We start from the raw sequence: 20,292 nt of genomic DNA, 5'->3' as shown, positions 1-20,292 counted from the left end.
TTATACAGAAAGCAAGCCACATCAGATCATATTTGTTGAGAGGTGGCTGTAAATAATCTCGACAGACGCAACTGAGGAGAAGAGAGAGAGAGAGGGAGAGAGACAGACCGACAGGTATACGGACATACAGACAGAGGTATAAATAGAGAGAGGGGTTGGAAATCTAAACACACCTGACTTTTCTCCAATGTCATTTCCGGAGGTAAGAAGTGTTGTTTACAATCCCCGGCTCGTGCACTGTGGTAAGTAATAGACCCGTGACAGATGTGCAATGGCAACATGAGAGGACGGTACACTAGTCCTTCTTCTGTTTGCTTCTAGCGTTTTCGATTTTCCGCTCAGTGCAGGGTAAACAAGAGAACAATACGAATTAATACACACCTAGCATCCAAAGCTCTTCTCTCGCTCGTATGAAGAGGAGCAGGTGGGAATATTTTAGAGACCTTTGTCCTGTTGACACAAGCCACGGTGTGTGCGTGTCTGTGGGCGTGCGTGCGTGTGTGTACAGCTGCACGTGTCAATAACGAACCTCCCATCCCACGCTCGATTTATTTTTCTCAAGAACAGGGAAACCCAGGATTAGCTCTACACGCATCTTAAAAAAGAGCAAAACACAACAACTGTTTAACCGTAGAGTTAATTGAAATGAGAGCGTTTTGATTGGCTGAGATTTTCCTGTTCCCTGCTGATCATGGGAAACATTTTCCACTCATGAGTTTGCTCCTCAAAATTTCTGAAGCACAGGTGCTGCGATGAAGCGTGACAGGAATGAAATTCAAACAGTTCCATGAAGATTGCAGACCTGGTGGTGGTGGTTGTGGAAGAAGACAGTAGTCGTCCTTCGATGCCCGCCAGGTGTCGGTGATCTCGATCGATGACTGGGGTTCACATTTCATGCGTCATGTATTTCTCTATTTCATTTAATCCTTCCTTCTTTTGCACACATTTCTTGAAGGAGAATCGATAGATTTTTAGCATCGACGCTACGAGAAAAACAAGACAACAAATAAAGAAGTCAGTTTATGTTTTGTAAGGGAGCTGCATAGAATGCAATAACAATTTAAACGAAAAGGAAACGAACACATGCAATGTTTGTTTTTTTACAGGTCCCAAAATATCTAACTCTGTTCTCAGGTATGTAACTAGTCCCCAGGTTTCTAACTCAACCCTCAAGTATTTATTTCGCTCCTCAAGTATCTACCTCGGTCCTCAAGTATCTACCTCGGTTCTCAAGTGTCCAGCTCCGTTCTCAAGTGTGTCCTAATGAAGTGTACTCAGGAATATGATTTAGTCCTGACAAAACTCCATTAATTCATAATTCAGGGCAAAATATTACCCTAACCCTGATATTTAGAAGATAAGAGAATCATATATCTTAACGAAATATTAATGCCATCGACATTGTGGTCTACACTGAAAGCAATGCGAGAAAAACTCTAAACAAAACAAACTTAAAATTCTGCCACGACTATCAGAAAATCTGGAGGGATTTTTAAAACAGCAATTTTTTTAAAGCTTGACTAGCTCTTCAATTGAAGAAGAGTGCAAGAACTCATCACAAGCAACCGATAAGCATTAATGAACTTCAAGAGCGGAGGTCATCGAACTGCATGAGGACCAAGTTTGGTGATGACATGTTCATCAACAAACATTTTAGTGGAGTCGATAGACGCAGTTCACTTGATGTCAAAGAGTTCTTTTATTTTTCCCTTTTTTTCCTCTTGTTTTCTTTTGATGATTTGATGTACCTTCCTGCCGCCAGCTGTGTTCATAACCTCGGAAATAGCTACAATGAGATTTTTTTAATATTCCAGAGGACACATGGTAGCAGCTGAGAAAGCAAGGGTTAGAACCACACAATACGACATAAAAAACAATTAATAATGTCATCACACATTCACACCTGGTACACCAGACAAACCCAATTATGATCAAAATCCGCAAATTCTCTAAATTTATTCGAAGACATGAACAGGTAGAACACTTGCGGCTGAACAACAAACGATAACCTCAGTGTATAGATGTTGGTCGGGGGCAGGATTGACCATTTATCACTAGTTTAACATTGTTATATATAAAATAATATTGGAGTTGACTATCAGACTGTCCTCCATACTCCGGAGGTAACTGTGCTGAAACCGCACAAACATCAGAATAAGCCATCGAGCAGAAACCTGGGGGTTGAGGTCCATACATGCATCGAAGATATCTCGAGAAGTGAATTCTTGCGAAGCCTTTCTTATTCACAATATAAAATAATATAAATAAATAATTGATTGTCAGGTGTTTTTCTCTCTTTTTTGAGTTTAGCCACATTGTTGACGTGAGTGTTCGAAAACAAAAATCCAGGAAAGACATCGGGAATGTGTTGCACACCGAGCCCTGAGATCATACTTGTCCTCTCAGGTAACTAGAGATGCATTGTGTCGCCGCCACATGGGGACTCAACTCTTACCTTTTCTTCCCATCCTGCTGGGCATCTTCGCAAGACTTGCAGACACGATTTAAACCTTCACCTCTATAGAAGCAGACCACTAAAGTTTCAAGAGCTATTTCTTAAACATTGTTTCGGATGCAAAAAAAAAAATTCTAATGACACCTGGATGGACAAACATCTTTTAACCTTCATTGTATAAAGACATGGCAGAAAAAAACCAGAAAAAAACTGATGCTGTGGGAGCGGATGCATTTATACATTTTGATTCTCATCTAAAATTCATGCAAGCTGAAAAAGGGGAAAAGTTGACTTAGTGACAGCAAACGATGAAAGGTTGTTGGCAGCGAGCGCTATTGCAAGTACATAAAACTTTCATTTGCTGTTTCCATTCTGTGTCACTAAGGGATTTGAGCGGAAAGTGATAGCCAGGGCAGGGAGGACACCAAATAAAAAAGGGGAAAATCGCGTGATTGTGTGTGTGAGGGATGTAGAGAGACAGAGAGAGGGATGGAGAGAGAGAGACAGAGAGACTAAGCTATGGGTTTTTTTTGCGAAATGTGATATATGGACAACAGTTGCAGACAAACACGCGGCTGTTTGCTGTCAGACGAGGGGGAGTATGGCGGACAGAGCAGGTCGTCAAGTCACGTGACAAAGACACAGATCGCCCTGCGTTGGATCCCAAATATCATTGTTCTGTTTGGCTGAAAGTAAAATCTTGTCGCCTGTGTCGAGGACAAAGGTTGAGGTAGGCACGAGTCGAAAATGAGATTAAACTAAAAGCTGCGAGCGAGGGACACAACCCACAGCTGTCGCATCCGGGCATCTGTACTCTGAGTCATGTTTAGATGAGCTCGACGATAACTCCCGTCGTCAGTAGAGGTGGCGCCTGATGCCAGAGCTTCCAACATATACCGTTGAGGCGCTGAGGATATATTTTTCAATATTTTACAATATTTGTCTCCCAGGACATAAACATAACACATGTATGTCATGAGAGAAAGAGAGAGTGACAGAGGAGGTAGAAAGTGCGAGAGAGAGAGGAGAAGGAAGAGAGAGAAAAATTGAGGAAAAGGATGTGAGAGAAATAAACACAAAAAATAATATGAAGGAAAGAAAAAACTGCCAACGGTAAACGAAACAAGATGAAAAGCAGGGCGGATGAAAAAAAAATGCCACAGAGCTTAATGACACACACAGAGCTTATAAGGCACTTACAGACAGCAAATGATAAACTAAAAAAGTCGTCTGCTTATTTTTACTTTGTTTCCTTTTCCTTTTGAAACAGGAGGAAGGCAAGACAATCTGGGGCTGGGTACTCTGTCTCTCACTCTATCTGTAGCGCCTGTCAGTCATCCAAAGTGACGATCAAAGAATTGGCAAATAAAACTAATAATGCGAGGAAAATAATAAAACTGTTTTAACGAGTAAATATATAAGATAAGCTCCGAACCAACCAGCCAACCGTCCACCCATCTCTAGTCAGAGGAAGGACACACGAGAAGCTTCCAACAATGGCATCTCCGGCGAAACATTCATTTTCACCAATAAACGGTTGTTGGCGACAGGGTGGGGGATAGGGTGGGAGGGAGAGGAGATTGTTGTCGAGACTTGTGAAGGATGATGAAGTTAGTTGTCGCAAAGTTGATAATGAGCGATAATTAATGGCGATGCTTGCGTCAGCACACCGCCGACGGCCGCAGCCCGTAACCAATGACAACAGTCGATGACACGTGGGCTGTCGTCTGTTGTTATCACATTTCCTCTAAACTAAACTCTTAGTGGGTTTGATGCCACGATATGTTCTCATATTTGTGGATTCTTATTCATGTGTGTGTGACTGGGTGTAACTTAGTGTGTGTGTGTGTGAGAGAGAGAGAGAGCGCATGCGTGCATAACCGACACAGAAGGAAATGATTTATTTTCACGAAACTACAGAGCACGTGATTGGTTCTGCTTGCTTTCCTACTTTATTTTCTCTTTCTTCGTTGTAACAAAGCTACTTATCTTTTTTGAGAGATGTTCGATGATATCAAAATCAATTCATAATACAGAATAGGCCCCTACATATACGCGCAAGAGTATGTGTGTCTATACATCTGTATGTGTGCGTGTGTGTGAGAGAGAAGGTGTGTTAGTGTGTGAGTGAATGTCTATATGGAGTATGTGTATGAAATCGTGTGTCTGTGTGAGTGACAGTGTGTGTGGAAGTGTGTATGTACGAGAGAGAGAGAGAGAATATGAGAGTGTGTGTGTGTGTTGGAGGATGCAGTGCAGGATTAGTTTCCACCACAAAGAAGCAAGACGACCCTCCCCTCTCCTCCCCACATAATTCAATCAAACAAGTTCGTGAATTATTTGTTCGCATAAAAGCCCAGACACAACGTGGTCCTTGTCTTACTTGCACGTGACTCAGCTTTTAATGGCCAGAGAAGCTTCCTTGATGAAGTTAGGCGAAGTAAGAGCCTGGGAAGATGGACGTGTCAGATGAAATGTTGTTTACCACCTGCTGAATATTACTTTTAGTGACATGAAATGGTGCAGGAATTAGACCGCCATACCGGGCGGCAACAAGGAAAATTTGCGAGAAGAACGAACAGCCAAACATTCTCAGAGAAGGGGAAGGCACCGCGGCGCAAATAAGTCTTCAAGGTTCAAGACCACAAACCTGCCGCCATGTGTCCAGAAACTCCAGGAGGGCAATGGCGGTCGTAGCGGTGGGAGGAGTGAATAAACAAGATCAGGCACATCCCCACCAGCAGGTTCTCGTCCAAACACACGTACACTGCAAGACAAGGCGAGACTTGCCAGTGATTGGGACAAGAATATTCATGTATATCACAGCAAGTTGTAGAGTTGACTTCACAAAGTTTCCGACATCTGACAATAAAGTATCTTGGTCCAAGGCCACTGATCAACACGAAACTAGTTCGGGATTTTTGTTTTTTTCAATTGAGAACAAATCTCTAGCTGTACCAGGGTCATGTAGGCAGACAGAGAAAGAAGGGTTAGAAGGGGGAAGAAGGAGTGAGCGAGAAAGTCGCAGAGAAAGTAGAGGAGCTAGAGAGTCGGTGGCATTACACAATTTATTATTCCCCACTTCCCTCTTCAGAGACATGAAACACAGATAGAAAAATGTCAAGGAATGGAAAGAATTCCACACGAACCTCTCTAGTGTCGTTTAGCAATGACTACTAAAGCGAGTTGTCGACAGAAGTTGAGGCTGTAGGTTTAGGCGGAGGAAGAACATTTCCATTTCCGGTTATTGTCAGGACTGTGTTCTTGGCTACCGAAGTGAAAACAGTTGATCGTCTGAGTAATGATGCCGTCTGCACTGGATGTTTGATGTCCACAGGCCAGATTGTCGCGGCAGTGGAGGAGTGCAAGGCCAGCGGAGGATGCCCGAAAGACCTGCAGCCCCGCCTGGAGAAAATCAGTGATGGAGTGGAGCAGACTTCCGCCGCCGCCATGTCCTACGTTGAGGTCGGTACGACGGTTAAAGTCGGGCGACTGATTGATCTGTTTGTTTCCTTGTTTTTTCCAATCAATCAATCAATCAATCAATCAATCAATCAATCAATCAATCACCTATTACATCTTAACCCAACAGGTCTTGCACAAACATTTAATTAAGTTTGGCAAAGTTTTTACATTATTGACAAATTCATCAAACTTGGTCAAACATGCCTTTATGGTTCAGAAGGACCTTAACGGATTCTTACGGCCATAGATGTCACGTGACTAATCATGTGCCTCCACCCGGCAGTTAGACGACCCGGACTACTTCAAGCGCTTCCTGTACATCATCAACAGCCCCTACCTGCTGCAGTACCGCCCCAAGAAGATGAAGAACCTGGACAGCACGCCGGCCGGCCATGATGCCACCTATGACGAGGAGACGGGCGACGCCTGCTTCGCCAGAATCATGGGAACCTACGAGGAGAATGGGAGGTAAAAGGTTCGTTTGTCAAAACACCCGAGAAGCGATCACCAGCTGCCGGCTGGGTTTTTCTTTCCGTTCTTTTGTCTTTCGTCCTTCCTTCTTCATTACTTCGTTTCTCTACTTTTTTATTTGTTTGCTCTACCCATTAGTCTTCTAAGATTTAACTTTTATTTTATTTTTTATTTCTTTTTTTCAGGAAAGTCAGCAAATGCAACTTTGCCAAGTCTTGTTGGGATTTGGTGTCGAAGAAAGATACTTCAAACTACTCCATCACTCATCAGCTACTCTACTTTATTTTGGTTGAAAAGGTATTCTCAAATGTTTTCTGTGTTGGACTAGATGTCCTCTTGGAAAGAATACACGCAGACGCCTCTGTGGCAGAGTCCATACGTCTTCCTCTCTTCTTTCCCTCCACGCTTCCGCACAGTTTTAACAAGGAGGAAATTTTTTAAAATAGGGAGACTTTCATGAATGTACATTATTTTGGGATGAGAATACTCACGCTACCCTGATCTGCTCGCTGTCTGGCTGACAGACCGGCTGCGTAGAGGAGCTGGAGAAGGCGACGGGGGCCAGCGTGCAGGACATCCAGGACCGCTTCTGTGGCTCCATCTACAACGAGGTGCTGAGGGAGGTCAAGGACGGGGCGGTGGACATCCTGAACCAGGATCTTTTCTTGGAACAGGGTCAGTCAGCTCTTGTTGCCGCCCCTCCATTTTCTTCTCATTCTTTTTCATTTATTTATTATTCATGTTACTCTCTCGCTTTCCTAATACCTCTTTAGTAATCGCCGTCGTCGTTGCTGTTTTCCTCCTAATCATTTGATTCACTCAAGCCGATTCGACGTGAATATGCATCCTCGCCAAAATCAGGATCGAGACATTATTTTCCCTTTATAACACTCCATTATACGAGCTTGGGTTATTCAGTCACACACACTTTACCATCTACTTTACCACTTCCTGTCGCACACTGGAGGATTCTGTCATGTTCCTTATGTGGACAGATACATTGTAGAGTTAAGAGAAAGTAGACGTAGCCTCCATACGAAAACTAAGCAGGGTGAGTGAACAATAGAAAAAAATCAGGCTCACCAAAAAAAAAACCAACAAAAAAAAACACAACAAAAACGTCAAAAAACCACAGCAAAAAAACAACAAACAAACAAAAAACAAACAAAAAACAAAAGCAAAACAGCAAAAAACAATACAAGAAAAACCCCGAATTAATAAAATAAACAAAATAAACAACACACACAAACAAGCAGCCTGTAACAGGAATGACAACTGCACGCAGAGACTAAGGTGCTTGAACATGGCTTCCGCCAAGCCCAGTGCGACTGCCGCCAGTTGCTTCCCCTTTCAGAACTCGCCGGAAGTGAGATAGCACCTGCCGAGGCTGGGCTCCCTTTTGGTTGTTGTAATTTCCTGTCGAGAAAATATCCGTTTGCTACGGAGGACTGGGGTGGAGTGGGGTTGGGTGGAAGCTTTAAAAAGTTCTGAAGACAGCTCAGTACAGAGGAGACACCTGTATTCATCGATCTGCCACAGAAACCAGCTGCATCAGACAACAAAGATCTTTCTTTCTTTCTTTCTTTCTTTCTTTCTTTCTTTCTTTCTTTCTTTCTTTCTTTCTTTCAAGTTTAAAAGGTACAGGAGGAAGAGAGAACAGTCAAAATGTTTGCAGGTGACGATAGTCTGCATGTGTACAGTAGACTACAACAGTAAAGACCCCAAACGACCTTAATTCGTCATTTAAAAGAAACGTGGAAGTAGAGATCTGAACCAGGATGACAGAATAAGGAAATGTTTTAAACATCATCAAAGAGAAAGAAAAGCAGAGAGGGAGAAAGAAAGAAAGAAAGAGTGGTGGAAAGAAACGAAGGAAGACGAAAGGTACCGATGTACTCGGCTGCAAAATACTCTTTTTTTAAACGAACGGGTAAACTTTTATCGAAACAATGTGCAAATAATAGGTTCCAGAATAAATGATTCATGAATTATTAATCATTATTTGTTTTATTAATCAATTAGCAACTACAGTGCATATTATTAAAAGCTGTATGTGTTGGTCAACTTAATGTGTCTGGGGTAGGCCTTTAAAGCAGTCTTATCTCTGTGCTTATCAGTGATGCTGTGCGGCATCCTGGGATACGAGGATTTCGTGCAACGCGATTGGATAGAGATGGTCCTGAAGTGGCAGAGGCCCAATGGCTGCTTCTCGCTGCCCAAATATCTGGTTGCCATGGAGAAGAAGATCGAGGATAATAACGCCGCAGAGAAAAAACTGTTGAAAGACCTTCAAGACGAAGTGGAGATGATGTGAGTGGAGCCGGGCACATCTCCCCTGACATCGACTGACTTTTCTCTTTGTTTACATCTCTAGTCACACCGGCGTGCACACGTGTCTAGTCTCTAACTTTCTTGATCTCTCGCTCTGTCTGTCTGTCTGTCTGTCTGTCTGTCTGTCTGTCTGTCTGTCAGTTTGCGACATCAAATAAATGCGATGTGCTAGCGATTCTTCCCTCTGTCAGATGTAACACAATCACTGCTACCTGTCGGAAACGATCTCCCAGTTATCTGCCGCTGATGGTGTTATTAAAAGACAAACATCGCTGATATTGTCGAAAGGACCTGGTGTCATCGATAACAACTGCTTTACACTAATCTTTGTCCTGCTTGGTTTTCTTGCAGAAACAAACAACATCCGACAAGTCGAAAACTCATGAGAGAGACAGTCATGAACGGTAAGTCCATGGATGAAGAGTTTATGATGGATGAAGAGTTTATGATGGATGAAGAGTTTATAATGGATGATGAGTTTATGATGGATGAAGAGTTTATGATGAATGAAGAGCTTATGATGGATGAAGAGTTTATAATGGATGAATAAATTATGATGGATGAAGAGTTTATGATGGATGAAGAGTTAATGATGGACGAAGTAATTTGAGCAAACTCGACGGTAGGTCAGTAGCGAGATTTTTGTTTTCTTGATTCGTGTAAAAATATTTGTTATTTCTTTATTAATGATTTCAAACAATTAGATGTGCTTGAAAATTATCAACAAGAGAAACAACTGCTCTCTCTCTCTCTGTGAAATATTCCGGAGTTTCCGAGAGAATTATTTCTGTCTTGTTGCAGATGGCTGTCTCGCACACAAGTCTGGTCTTGGCTTTGGGACCCTGTGTCTCTACCTGCGTTACCTCGTCCGCCAGAATTATGTTTCCTTGTGATGTTAGACCTTCCACCTATCTGTTACATTTTAGTCATCTCCGTCTGATGTGTTCATTCTAAGAAATTCTCAGACTACTTACTTAGGGAGAAAGACATTTTAGCTGCCAAAAAGCATTAAAATATTTTTGCAATCACAAATTTAAATTTTAAGGTTTTAAATGACTTTAAGTTATTTTATATTTCCCAAATCACTTACATGTTTACCGATAAGACCTAGCTTTCATGTAACTTGGTCTGTTAATACTTACTCAAACATGTTTCAATTTTACACCAACTGTAGGAGATTCCAACTGACTGCGTTGATCGCAGACAGTGCTAAGAATTAAATGCGGATTTTTTTCTGGTTAGAGTATTAAGCTAGTATGAAAATCTTGTTTTATCAAATATATGATGATGATGACGACGACGACGACGACGATGATGATGATGATGATGGCAACAATAACAACAGGAACATACCTGTCACTGAAAGAGTCGAGCGCGATATCGTGGTAAATAACACGAAGAAAAGTAAGAAGAGGGAAACGAGTGAAAGATGAGCATTGATGTGAAAGAACAAAATGAAGGAGGGGAAGAAAGAGGGGCGTTGACAGCAAGAAATGTTTTCGACCCAGGACTGGAACTAAAACACAGACAGAGAATTGGATTACTTTAAACAAAACTTCAGAACTGGAATGTTCAAAATGAAGACAGAAGCAAGGAAGGCGAATGATTACAAACAGTGGCGCCTTTTCAAACAAATCCAATAAACAACTAACAAGCAAACAAAAATAATAAACAAAACCACAAAGAAAACTTTGTTTTACATCACGATAGAAAAAATAAAACGAGCTCAAACATTCGGACTACTTGTGTTCAACCGCTTAAACCGTAGGGTAAAAAAAAACTTTCTCATTTTGTAACATAGTCATCTGGTTACAAGTCTGTAAACAAAATCCACTCTCGTAAACATGACCAGGAACCCACAGAGCTCCTTCACACACCTAAACAAAAGCTGTCACATGCACCCACCCACGGAATAAATGTTTATGCGAGAAAGTGAGGAAAATACAATAAAAATTTATGCGAATGAAAAACAAAATCTGCAACATACTTTTCATTTACGTAAATCACTATTTCAGAAAAATTTAACTTCTGATTACATGTGATATAAAAACTTTCTTATCCGCAATCTCAAATTATACGTCAAACAAGAAAAAAAGAAAGGAAAAGAAGAAGAAAAAAACGGTGTTCAACCAGAAACACTAGAATAAACTGACAATAACTGAAAATTTGTGACACGAGCATCAGATGATGGCTGACTGTTGTTAAAAATCAAAGGGCAGATAACGTGTTGACTCTGCCCAGACAAGAGCGATTACCGCCCTTTGACCATGAGGACGACTATGATGTTTTGCATACCTGAATGCATGCACATGTGTGCAGATGTGAGAAAGAACTGATGTTATCAAACGCTCCTCATACATTCATAGAAGGAAAGAAGGGAAAACAAGGGTTAAGGCACAGCCCTTGTACAGAGTTCCGACTGCTAATTGCTTCAACAACCAGGTGAAGTGTAACCATGGTGAAGGACAACAGGAAACAGGACAGAAACTAGGGTCACCACTGTTATTGAACATTTTATTTTAAAAAATCTCCATCTGGCAAGCAGGGTCCAAACGCGTGCACACACACACACACAAATTCTCTCTTTCTCGTTCAAATATGCAGACAGCATTTGTATGCAATATTTTAGGGCAGCAAATAAACAAGGGCATATATCCAAGAGTTTGATCAATTTTGAAGAGTAGTGTGGTTAATTATCCAAACTCAGGTTCGTTTTAATAAACAAAAACTCCAGTCGCACACGAGTACAAACATCTAGTCGTTTGTACCTGTGCCAGTAATCATCAGGTGCGAAAAGTGAGCCAGCTATTCCGAGTACTCCCGCTGTTTTTACACAAAAAATTCCAAAATAAAATCGAGATTTTAACTATTGTATCACAAGAATAAAGCGTAGCGGTCAGACAAGTACATCAAGTCCCAGTCTTCAATAGACACGAGGGTTCAATGTTGTTGACTGACCCCATGTGACGTCATTGACCTCGCGAGGTCTTGTCTTGGTGACTGCTACAACCATTTAGCTCGCGGCTAGCTTCATGCTATGCACCTCATCTTACAAGACAGGATTCCAAATTTTCTTTTTGTTCTTAGATGCATGGATTTAAGCTGTGAGAAACAGCTTTCTGAAGCAAGACAATCATAACATTTCAGGGTATTTTTTTAACCGTCTCCAAAGTACATAAGAAGTCGGCTGTAAAAATAAATTCTATACAAACAGTACATGACAGGCTGCTTAGTCTAACAACTCACTGTAGAAAAGTGTGCATGGGTTTATAATGGCGTTCATGGACTGTAGTTCTTGGATTCTTTGTAGAATGTTTGAGCGCACACATAACACAGACTTCTCTCTCTCGCAGGTTGCTCTCACGCCGACATGTTGAGAAGGTTTGAAGATAAAAGGTGTTAAGCCTGAATGTCATCCGAAAGAGCAGGCTCGGGGTGCTTATTGTCGGCCCATCGCACACCTGCAGAAACACCTGGAGAAAAGGAAACAAATAAATGTCCGTCTTTGCCATGACTTATAAATTAACGAAGTCAATGTTGTGCATATTCCACTCAACTCTTGGAGTTGTGTAGCTAACATAATATACTTTCAATACAACTTCATAGCTTCTAAGGTAACAGGACACATTTTTGGAAGCATATTCCCCTCAGAGACATAAGAATGATATGTAAAAATATTTTCTCTCAGCATAATAAAATAGTTTGATCAGACAACAGCAGTGTGAATTATCTCGCGTCTGCTGGCAATTACAGTTCGAGTCTTTACGTCTACATTATAAAATATATTAATTATAAACATTAATAAAATCTTTCTTGGAAGAGGGTAAACTCTTGCATGAGTCAAGGCACTCACTTCAAAAGCTAACCGATGTCTTGCACAGATCGTCAGGTGCACACAGTTCATGACGTCAGGATCATGGGGTTACCACCCGCCAAGACTACACCATGCTGATGTGAAGTGAGGAAGGGGGAAGGAACCGTTGTGAGAAGAAGAAAGAGTATAAGAAGAGGGAAGGATGGTGGTGCTCAGTGGGGGAGGGGAGGGACGGTCACGTCAGATGATGGACTTTGTAACCGGAGGTGGCTGACAGCAGGAGAAGATAACTATTGGTTTGGCTTTAATGATCGGGGGAGTGTACAACACTTTTGGTACTCGCAGCTGCCAGTCTGTAATTACCCGGGTAGCGTGTTCGCATATTGCGGTTTTACGATACGAAACATGGTCTGCTCTAGACAAGTCTCCTCTAGTAAAGTCTACTCTAAACCAGTCTCCTCTAGTTTAGTTTACTCTAGACCAGTCTCCTCAGGTAAAGTCTAGCCACGTGGGCACCCTTTCATCCCCCTTAACATAAGCCACCGAGGTTATGAAGCATCTCTGCCAGTGTCAGCTGCAGCTGTGATGCTAATGGTCTTCTAACGCGAACATAATTATATTGTGGAATAAATGAGGGATGTCTGGGATAATTTTCCATTTAGCTCGTTGTGGCTCTCTCTTACACACACCCTATCTCTCTCTCTATTTTGTCTGTTGCTGCGTATTAAAGAATGTGGACATATCTCTCTCTCTGGCACTGCGCATGTCTGGTTTTAAATAACTGAGAGTTATAAAGTGCTTTCTTCAAAACTTTGTCCCGAAACTTTCTTCTTGTCTGTCTTTTCAGAGGCTTTCAGAGGCATCGGCATGGTTAGTCGTTAACTATCTCGCTCGCTTATTTATCTACTTATCCATCCTGTATCTCGTCGTCTGCTTTTGGCGTCAAATCTGGAAAAAAGTACGACAACCCATCCCACTGTTAATTACCTTCCCTTACTGCATCACGCTCATCTTCGAAGTTTACCTTTCACTTCCTTGCGGTTGCTCCTCCGCAGGATCCCAAAGGGGGTAGGGGGCGCTCGAGCGAGGATGAGAGTGGGTTTTCGGGTACCCACGTAAGCGTCGACGTCGTCGCAGCTGCGGTACCCGCTGACGGCCCGCTCCGCCGCCAGCTGCAGCATGCTCTTGCTCCTTTTGAGTGGTACCTCCTGCAGGCTGCGCGCGCCATCAGGAACGTCCTCAACGTCTTTGACCTCTTCGTCGTCCATTGGAGGACTCGCCAGTGCGCTTGGCGCCGGGAGACCGATGCCTGCAGAGTCGACCCTGGACTGCTTACCTGTGGCAGGAGATGGCGACACAGGGGGCAGGTGACTTGTGGGGTGGAAAGGGGAGATATAGATCTCGCGAAGCGTCTGCTCGATGTCATCCTCACGCTTAGAGAAAACCTCATCCGGGTCATCGAGATCAGTCTCCTCCGTCTCGACGTCGAGGAGGACAATGGTGCCGCGGTCGCCTGCAGTCTGAGAGGGTTGACTCCAACCCTCCCCACAGTTGTCCCCCCATTGCGAGCTGAATCGTCCTCCCTCCTCCCACATAGGAGGCAGGTTCTCAAACTCTTTCAAAGTCATAACCGCTGGGCGATACTTCGCAGACGAGAGCTCGACATTCTCGTCCTTTTGGACCTTCTCTTCGTCACAAGCAAAGCGGACGCTAGTTCTGAGCGGTTTCTTAATGGCGTGAGCACTTTTTACTCCTTTCATATCCTCCTCCACCTCGGTGGATAGTTTAACACCACTCCCAATACCGCGCCTTTTTGATAAATTTGTCTCACATCCGTCCATAGAAGCAGAAACTTGCTCGTCTCCTTTCCCATCTCTGAAACCAGGAGAGACGGAAGAACTTCGAGACGGCTTGGACGTGTGAGCGAGGTCACGACCTGGTGACGACACTGCACGTTCGCGTGCTTCTAGTCTTTGCGGCGAAGAGTTGCTCAGGTCCGTTCGTTCAGAAGTTTTCATTTCGTGAATTATCGCTTTCGTCACCACGATGTCCGGCCTTGGCGAAGCAGTGCTCGCTTGTTTGACGACAGTTGACATAACAACGGGCGACACGTTGTGACCTTTGACTTCCGGTGAAGTCCAATCCATTCCAAGAAGAGGTCCCTGTCATGTGACGGCACCTGACCAGTCACCCGACCTCGATGATCAATCCAGGCGACTGGCTTCTCTTTGGAAACGGTCTCTAAGGAGACTGGAAACACCGCTCTGTAGCCATGTCTGTAACCAAAACCCCAAAATAAATTAAAAAGAGTAATTAAAGACACGATAGAGTATAAACACTTTCATCGTTCCTCTTGATGCACAATTAGACAGCATTTTCTCTCTCCCTCTCTACCCCGAGTAAACCAAGAGAAAAAAAAAATCACCGGCCACAATTAAAGCAAGTGACACATCTTATTTTAAAGTATTATGTAGCAACAAACGTTCTCTGTAAGGGTTTGCTTTGCAAGCCAAATAGATGGAGAACTCGACGGAGTAGGGTTTCAGGGCCTTGCATAGTTGAATACAAGTCAACAGCAGTACGTCAAACATAATGAAGCACGAGGCCCTCGACATCTCTTCTCGGGGAAAGCAAGAAGGGCTTGCCTTGGAAAAGAAAAAAATTGGTCCCTAGAGAAGACGAAAGTAAAACAAATTATAACGTTTACCGTTAGGAGTTCGTTACTGTCCTCCCTACTCGAAGAAAATTAGGAGTCAGCGACGGATTTTTTTGGTCTTTTTTTTTGTAGTCATGCACGTGATTAGCAGATGTACTTAGTGGAGGCTACAGCAAAACACAACTCGGTGATTCACTCATAAAAGGTAGGTAAGGAGGTCGTTAGTTGTCGGTGGAGCGCATCCACGAGTGTCTGTCCTTGCTCTGGCGCGCTGACTCCAACAAAGGCAAACCCTCGCCTTGGGATTTCCCGGTGCCGCGCAAAGTCCCTAATGGGGCCACTTTAACCCGTTGGATGTCAGCAGACCACAGCTTAGCAATGAAAACTTGTAAAATTACCACATGAAGAATGTAGATGAATCAAATCATCTAAAAGTAAAGTACTACTATATCAAAGGAAAGTTAAATACATACCATTACAACTTAACAAATAAAAATCATCAAACTCGTCCTTATTGTTCAGGGGCATGTATGAGACATGAAAAGAGGTTTGCTCGAAAGAACCTGGAGGCACTTCAAGTGGAATAAATAAGGTACTACAGCTTTATCAAAAACTTGCAAATACAGTGATACCTCGGTTCTCGAACATAATTCGTTCCGGGAGGACGGTCGAGAACCAAATTGTTCGAGAACCGAAGCAATGAAACCCATAGGAAATAATGGAAACTGGATTAATTCGTTCCAAGCCCCAGAAAATGCCTATTTACTGGCCTAATTTGTATATAATATGTAGAAAAACATGAGTCTCAACAAGAAATAAGAAATAAAAGTGTATTTATTAAAACAAAAAACAAAAAAATAAATAAATAAAATGTACTGTACAGTACAGTAAATTGTGTTTCATTTACTGTACCTGTACCAAACTTTATGGCAGGAGGGAATGAATGTGGAGGGAGGAGGAAAGGGGGATGGTTATTGTTTTGAAGGGGAGTCCTCTTCAATAAAAACAGAGGGTAACTGCTCTTCGGGTGTTTCTGTTCTCTGTATCTTTTGCTGAGGAGAATCAGAATCTTGCTCTGCAGTTGCTTGTCTGATTTCTTTACGAAAGAATTTGTCAATTGTTTGCTGTTTTTTGCTCCTCTGCACTCACACTGATGACGCAAGCAAGGCGCGCTGGGCCCAATGAACGCCATTCGGCTCAACTCGGCTCATCTCGGACGTTCGGATGTTCGAGTTCCAAATATTTGTTCGGATTCCAAGACAAAATTTTCTCGAATTTCCTGGTCGAATACCGATTTGGTCGAAAGTCAAGGCGTTCGAGAACCGAGGTATCACTGTAGTTCTATTAGAAACTAAGTTTTATGGTTTTGTTAAAAACAAGTATTAAGAATGCATTGAAACAAGTACTAGGGTATATTAAAAAAAAACCCAAGAAATGTAAGGCTTAATTTTAAGAACGTTCATAGCGTTTGGTGTGTCCAAGCCCTGATTACAATATTTTATGACATTGCTAGTTAAGTTTCTAGTATCTTAATCTCCAACATGTAGGATTAACAAGCTAACACATTGTCTTTCTTTTTTCTCTGACAGGACTAAACTAAAATAGAAGAAATATTTCACATGTAAACAGAACGTAAGACCGACCAACCGACCGACTAACAGACAGGGAAACAGACAGACAGATTGACAGACAAACAGAAAATGAATAAATTTATGCAAACAAATGGATTAAGTAACATTATACAGCTAAGCAGCTGCACGGCAGTAGTTTGTATAAATGACTTTGAACAGTTTGTCAGAAGCAGGAAATCCAGACGACATTTTTGCCGTCCTTTGTGTCCTTGCTCTCCCCGTGAAACGAAACAGGTGGACAAACAGAAGCAGGACCACTTCACCTCCGGCGCAAAAAAAAAAAAAAAAAAAAAGCAAAGAAAGAAGAGACGGAAAACTTTTTGTGTCCCCTGTGCAAAAGCAGTTCACCAGATAGATTTTGCAGCACCTTAACTGACAGCCCATTGACACATAACTTCTAGAGCAATTTGCCCTGGGCATGGTGTCAGTCAAAACCGCCATAAGCCTGAAAAAAATCGTCCTTTTCTTGAGCCAGTTAAACTATTCTTAAGATTTATAAGCGATTTAAGTACAGTAACTGTAAAAAAAAATCCATTTGAGCACAACCCCATATTAAATGTGTCATCAAGCTTTGGAAATTGTCGTTACCCTATTGAGAGAGACTCCAGCCTGTTCCGACAAAAACCGAGGTAGGAGCTAGGAACACAAATAAAGAAGACAGTATTCAGACTGGGCTTAAAGGTCTAGTAGAGTGCATTTTTCCAAGTTACTAGACTGATATCAGTAAAGGATAGTTCAAAAATCCGTTCTCGATGTATGTCCATAGTCTTCCCCCCTGCAATCACGAACACAGACTAACATGCTTACATCGTCAAGACAACAGGGAGGGGCAGAGGTAGGACGAGATATTTACCAGGCGGATCTGTGTACATAAGTAAGGTCACTGCGTCTATGCATGGCAATGGTTTGAGGTTTATATTCTATTTTCTAGCTTAAAAACAGAATAGTACTTTTCAATCAGATGTTAAGAAACAGAATTTTGTTTGATGATCTCGACCAGGCCGTTTCGAAAAAAATGTAGCCTGGTAAACCTTTAACATACAATCTGTTCTTACTTCTTTCTGAACACGACGGAGGACAAAAATTGTTCTCCTCGTCTGTATTGATGTCGTCGTACCCCAACCAACCCTCTGACCCCGAACCAAAGAGTAGGAGTGGAGGTCAAACAGGTTAGACGTTTTCACCTTTGCCCTCTGTACGAGATAAGGTTAACAGATGCATTGATTTATTTATTCCCTTGCTCCAAAAGAGTTTAGAAAGGAGATTTAATTTTAAAGATCTTTGAAACGCAGCGCTGGTTCCAGTTTTCATCACTTCAATACATGCAAGTACAGCCACACGCACATAGTCACGTGTACACAAATACAGTCGCATGTACACACTGTCATATACACACAGATGGTCACACACGCACAAAGATACGATGACATGCACACTGATGAAGTCGGCATGCATTGAATGCTCAAAAACTTCCCCATCCCCTTCAATAACTCGTTCCTTTCCTACATTAGGTTTTCCCCCCTTTCAACACTCATCCTTCTTCATTTCAAATATGCGAGCAAACCGACCGACTGTCCCTCCCCCAACACAAACCTCCTCCGCACACACCTGGACATACATCCTCAGTCGGAGACATGGAGTCAGTGGACTGACCACTCCTCCTCACACTTCTCCCCGTTAATAAGGACTGGCTTAAGCGAGTGTCTGGCCGCCTGGACAAGATAACCTGTGTGACGATGATGTGGATGTTGACCTCTGGGCCCCGGGAGTCTGGTGTAAGGGAAGGTTAGTGGGGGCAAGAGTGGGGAGTGTCAACACATCCCTCACAACTGTGTGCAGCCGCCGGCCTGCACTTTGCCCGCTCTCGTGATCGTCAGCCTGCAGCGGCCGATGTAGTGTGTGTGTGTTCGAGAGTGCGTTACACGGTAAATTTTTATGTTCATTTAAAAAAAAAATTCAAGGAACAGCTTTCCCAGACGCAGGTAAAAAGCTACCCACCTTGGTTAAATGATTTGTCTTCAAATATCATTAAACACGGAAAGAGTCGACCTCGGGAGGTCACGACTGTCCACGGACACACCTAACATGGAGCCCAAGCTTTCCCATTGGTTGAAGACTTGAAACTGAAATGTATCCATATTGAGTTGTTTCACATCCTTTAGTCCACGGAAATGTTTGTGAGCGTGTGTCTCGACAAGATGGGTGCGAGGGGTATTCAGCCAAAACTTGGGAAATTTGTGCTAAGCTCTGCCCAGTAATTTAAAAAAAAATTTGCTCTATTGCCTTCCTCTGCTTAAACTTTTCTGCCTACCTGTGTTCATAGTGTTTTACTATGCTTGCTTGTGTTCAAAGTATTTTAATATGCCTGCTTGTGTTCATAATATTTTAATACACCTAGTGTGTTGATAGCATTTTAATATACCTACCTATGTTCATAGTATTTGGGCTTGTGAGCAAAAGAAATATTTCTGTCTTGCACTTCCTCAGACAGAAAGTAAAGTTTGATTTGATTTGATATGCCTACCTGTGTTCCTAGTATTTTAATATACCTAGTGTGTTGATAGTATTTGAATATACCTACTTGTGTTCATAGTAGTTTAACATGCCTACCTGTGTTCCTAGTGTTTTAATATACCTAGTGTGTTGATAGTATTATGCCTACCTGTGTTCCTAGTATGATTGACCATTTGATTTATGTCTACTGTCTAAATGTAATATCTGGATATTGGATGAGTAGTAAGTTATACGTGGAACAGAACTGTTGAAAGGTATATGAATTAATTTCGGCTTTAAACCCATTTTCTATTTTGATAAATTTAGCGGCTGTAGCAGTAACAACAGTTGTAGCATGACGACAGCACAGTTTACACCCATACCTTCAGGATGTTTGAACGAACTGAAGGAGCATCACGAAAGGAGGCTAAGTAAAGAAAAGAGGAAAACAATCATGGTGGTCGTATCTATCAAGCGATCACTTTCTTCTTCCCTTGTGAGTTTGTGAAACCCCTCTCCACCCAGTTAGACGTTTATAGAACAAAGCTACCCTACCGTTCTCAGACTGGCATCGACATTTTCAAACCGTCCCGATTCGAGCAATCAAACTAACTCTTTGCGACCGGGGAAAGAAACACCTGACAAGTTTCGTTCTTACCTTCAGCCATCAGAAACCTGGCGACAGATACAAGAATAACAGGCATGTGAAGGCGGGTAGAGAAAGACGACCAACAGCCGCCTCTTCGACATAATGGCTGTGGGCCCTCGACTCCTGTCAGGGGACGTCTAGCTGTCAAAATGAGCAGACGACAGTTAGCTGGTTTTCAAATCCCTCCCCACTCGCCTCTTCTCTCTCCTCCCAACACATTTTTTTTTTCTGTGCATGTCTCGGTCACGACAACTCGTGCTATCCGTTTGCGAAGAGTTGTCTTTTCCTCGACTTTGTCGACGCAGCGCAGGTAGACAGACGACATCC

At 42.5% G+C, this 20,292-nt stretch overlaps 2 protein-coding genes across 4 annotated transcripts in view; one reads left to right on the top strand and one right to left on the bottom strand.

The window, feature by feature from the left end:
* Positions 1-12,417, top strand: part of LOC112562334 (UPF0764 protein C16orf89 homolog) — a 23,652-nt gene extending 11,235 nt beyond the window's left edge. The window contains exons 2-9 of one of the 2 annotated variants that reach the window (XM_025235551.1): positions 5,793-5,920; positions 6,204-6,388; positions 6,577-6,688; positions 6,916-7,066; positions 8,509-8,701; positions 9,074-9,126; positions 9,524-9,616; positions 12,076-12,417. In XM_025235551.1, coding sequence (XP_025091336.1) covers positions 5,793-5,920; positions 6,204-6,388; positions 6,577-6,688; positions 6,916-7,066; positions 8,509-8,701; positions 9,074-9,126; positions 9,524-9,615 — 914 coding nt within the window. In that variant the 3' untranslated portion in view covers position 9,616; positions 12,076-12,417. Of the gene's footprint in view, positions 1-5,792; positions 5,921-6,203; positions 6,389-6,576; positions 6,689-6,915; positions 7,067-8,508; positions 8,702-9,073; positions 9,127-9,523; positions 10,082-12,075 lie in introns of those variants that run through there. The other variant, XM_025235550.1, reaches the window with a different exon arrangement.
* LOC112562333 lies at positions 12,060-20,292 on the bottom strand. 2 transcript variants are annotated; one of them, XM_025235548.1, is made up of 3 exons: positions 19,975-20,292; positions 13,561-14,812; positions 12,060-12,195 (listed from the first exon to the last, which is right to left on the bottom strand). In XM_025235548.1, exons 2-3 carry the CDS (start codon positions 14,681-14,683, stop codon positions 12,122-12,124), a joined length of 1,197 nt encoding a protein of 398 aa, XP_025091333.1. In that variant the 5' UTR covers positions 14,684-14,812; positions 19,975-20,292; the 3' UTR covers positions 12,060-12,121. The 2 variants fall into 2 exon arrangements, with proteins under 2 accessions (XP_025091333.1, XP_025091334.1); XM_025235549.1 differs by lacking the exon at positions 19,975-20,292 and adding an exon at positions 15,244-15,677.

The sequence above is a fragment of the Pomacea canaliculata genome, linkage group LG4 (genome assembly GCF_003073045.1).
Source record: "Pomacea canaliculata isolate SZHN2017 linkage group LG4, ASM307304v1, whole genome shotgun sequence".
In the NCBI taxonomy this organism is placed as follows: domain Eukaryota; kingdom Metazoa; phylum Mollusca; class Gastropoda; order Architaenioglossa; family Ampullariidae; genus Pomacea; species Pomacea canaliculata.
This window is presented reverse-complemented; position numbering and strand designations above follow the sequence as displayed.

Excerpts from the sequence above, each read along its gene's own strand:
- LOC112562333 (XM_025235548.1), bottom strand. The coding sequence starts at position 14,683 with ATGGATTGGACTTCACCGGAAGTCAAAGGTCACAACGTGTCGCCCGTT. Across the intron at positions 12,196-13,560 it reads CAACCGCAAGGAAGTGAAAG|GTGTTTCTGCAGGTGTGCGA; the intron begins GTAAACTTCGAA and ends CCTTTTCTCCAG.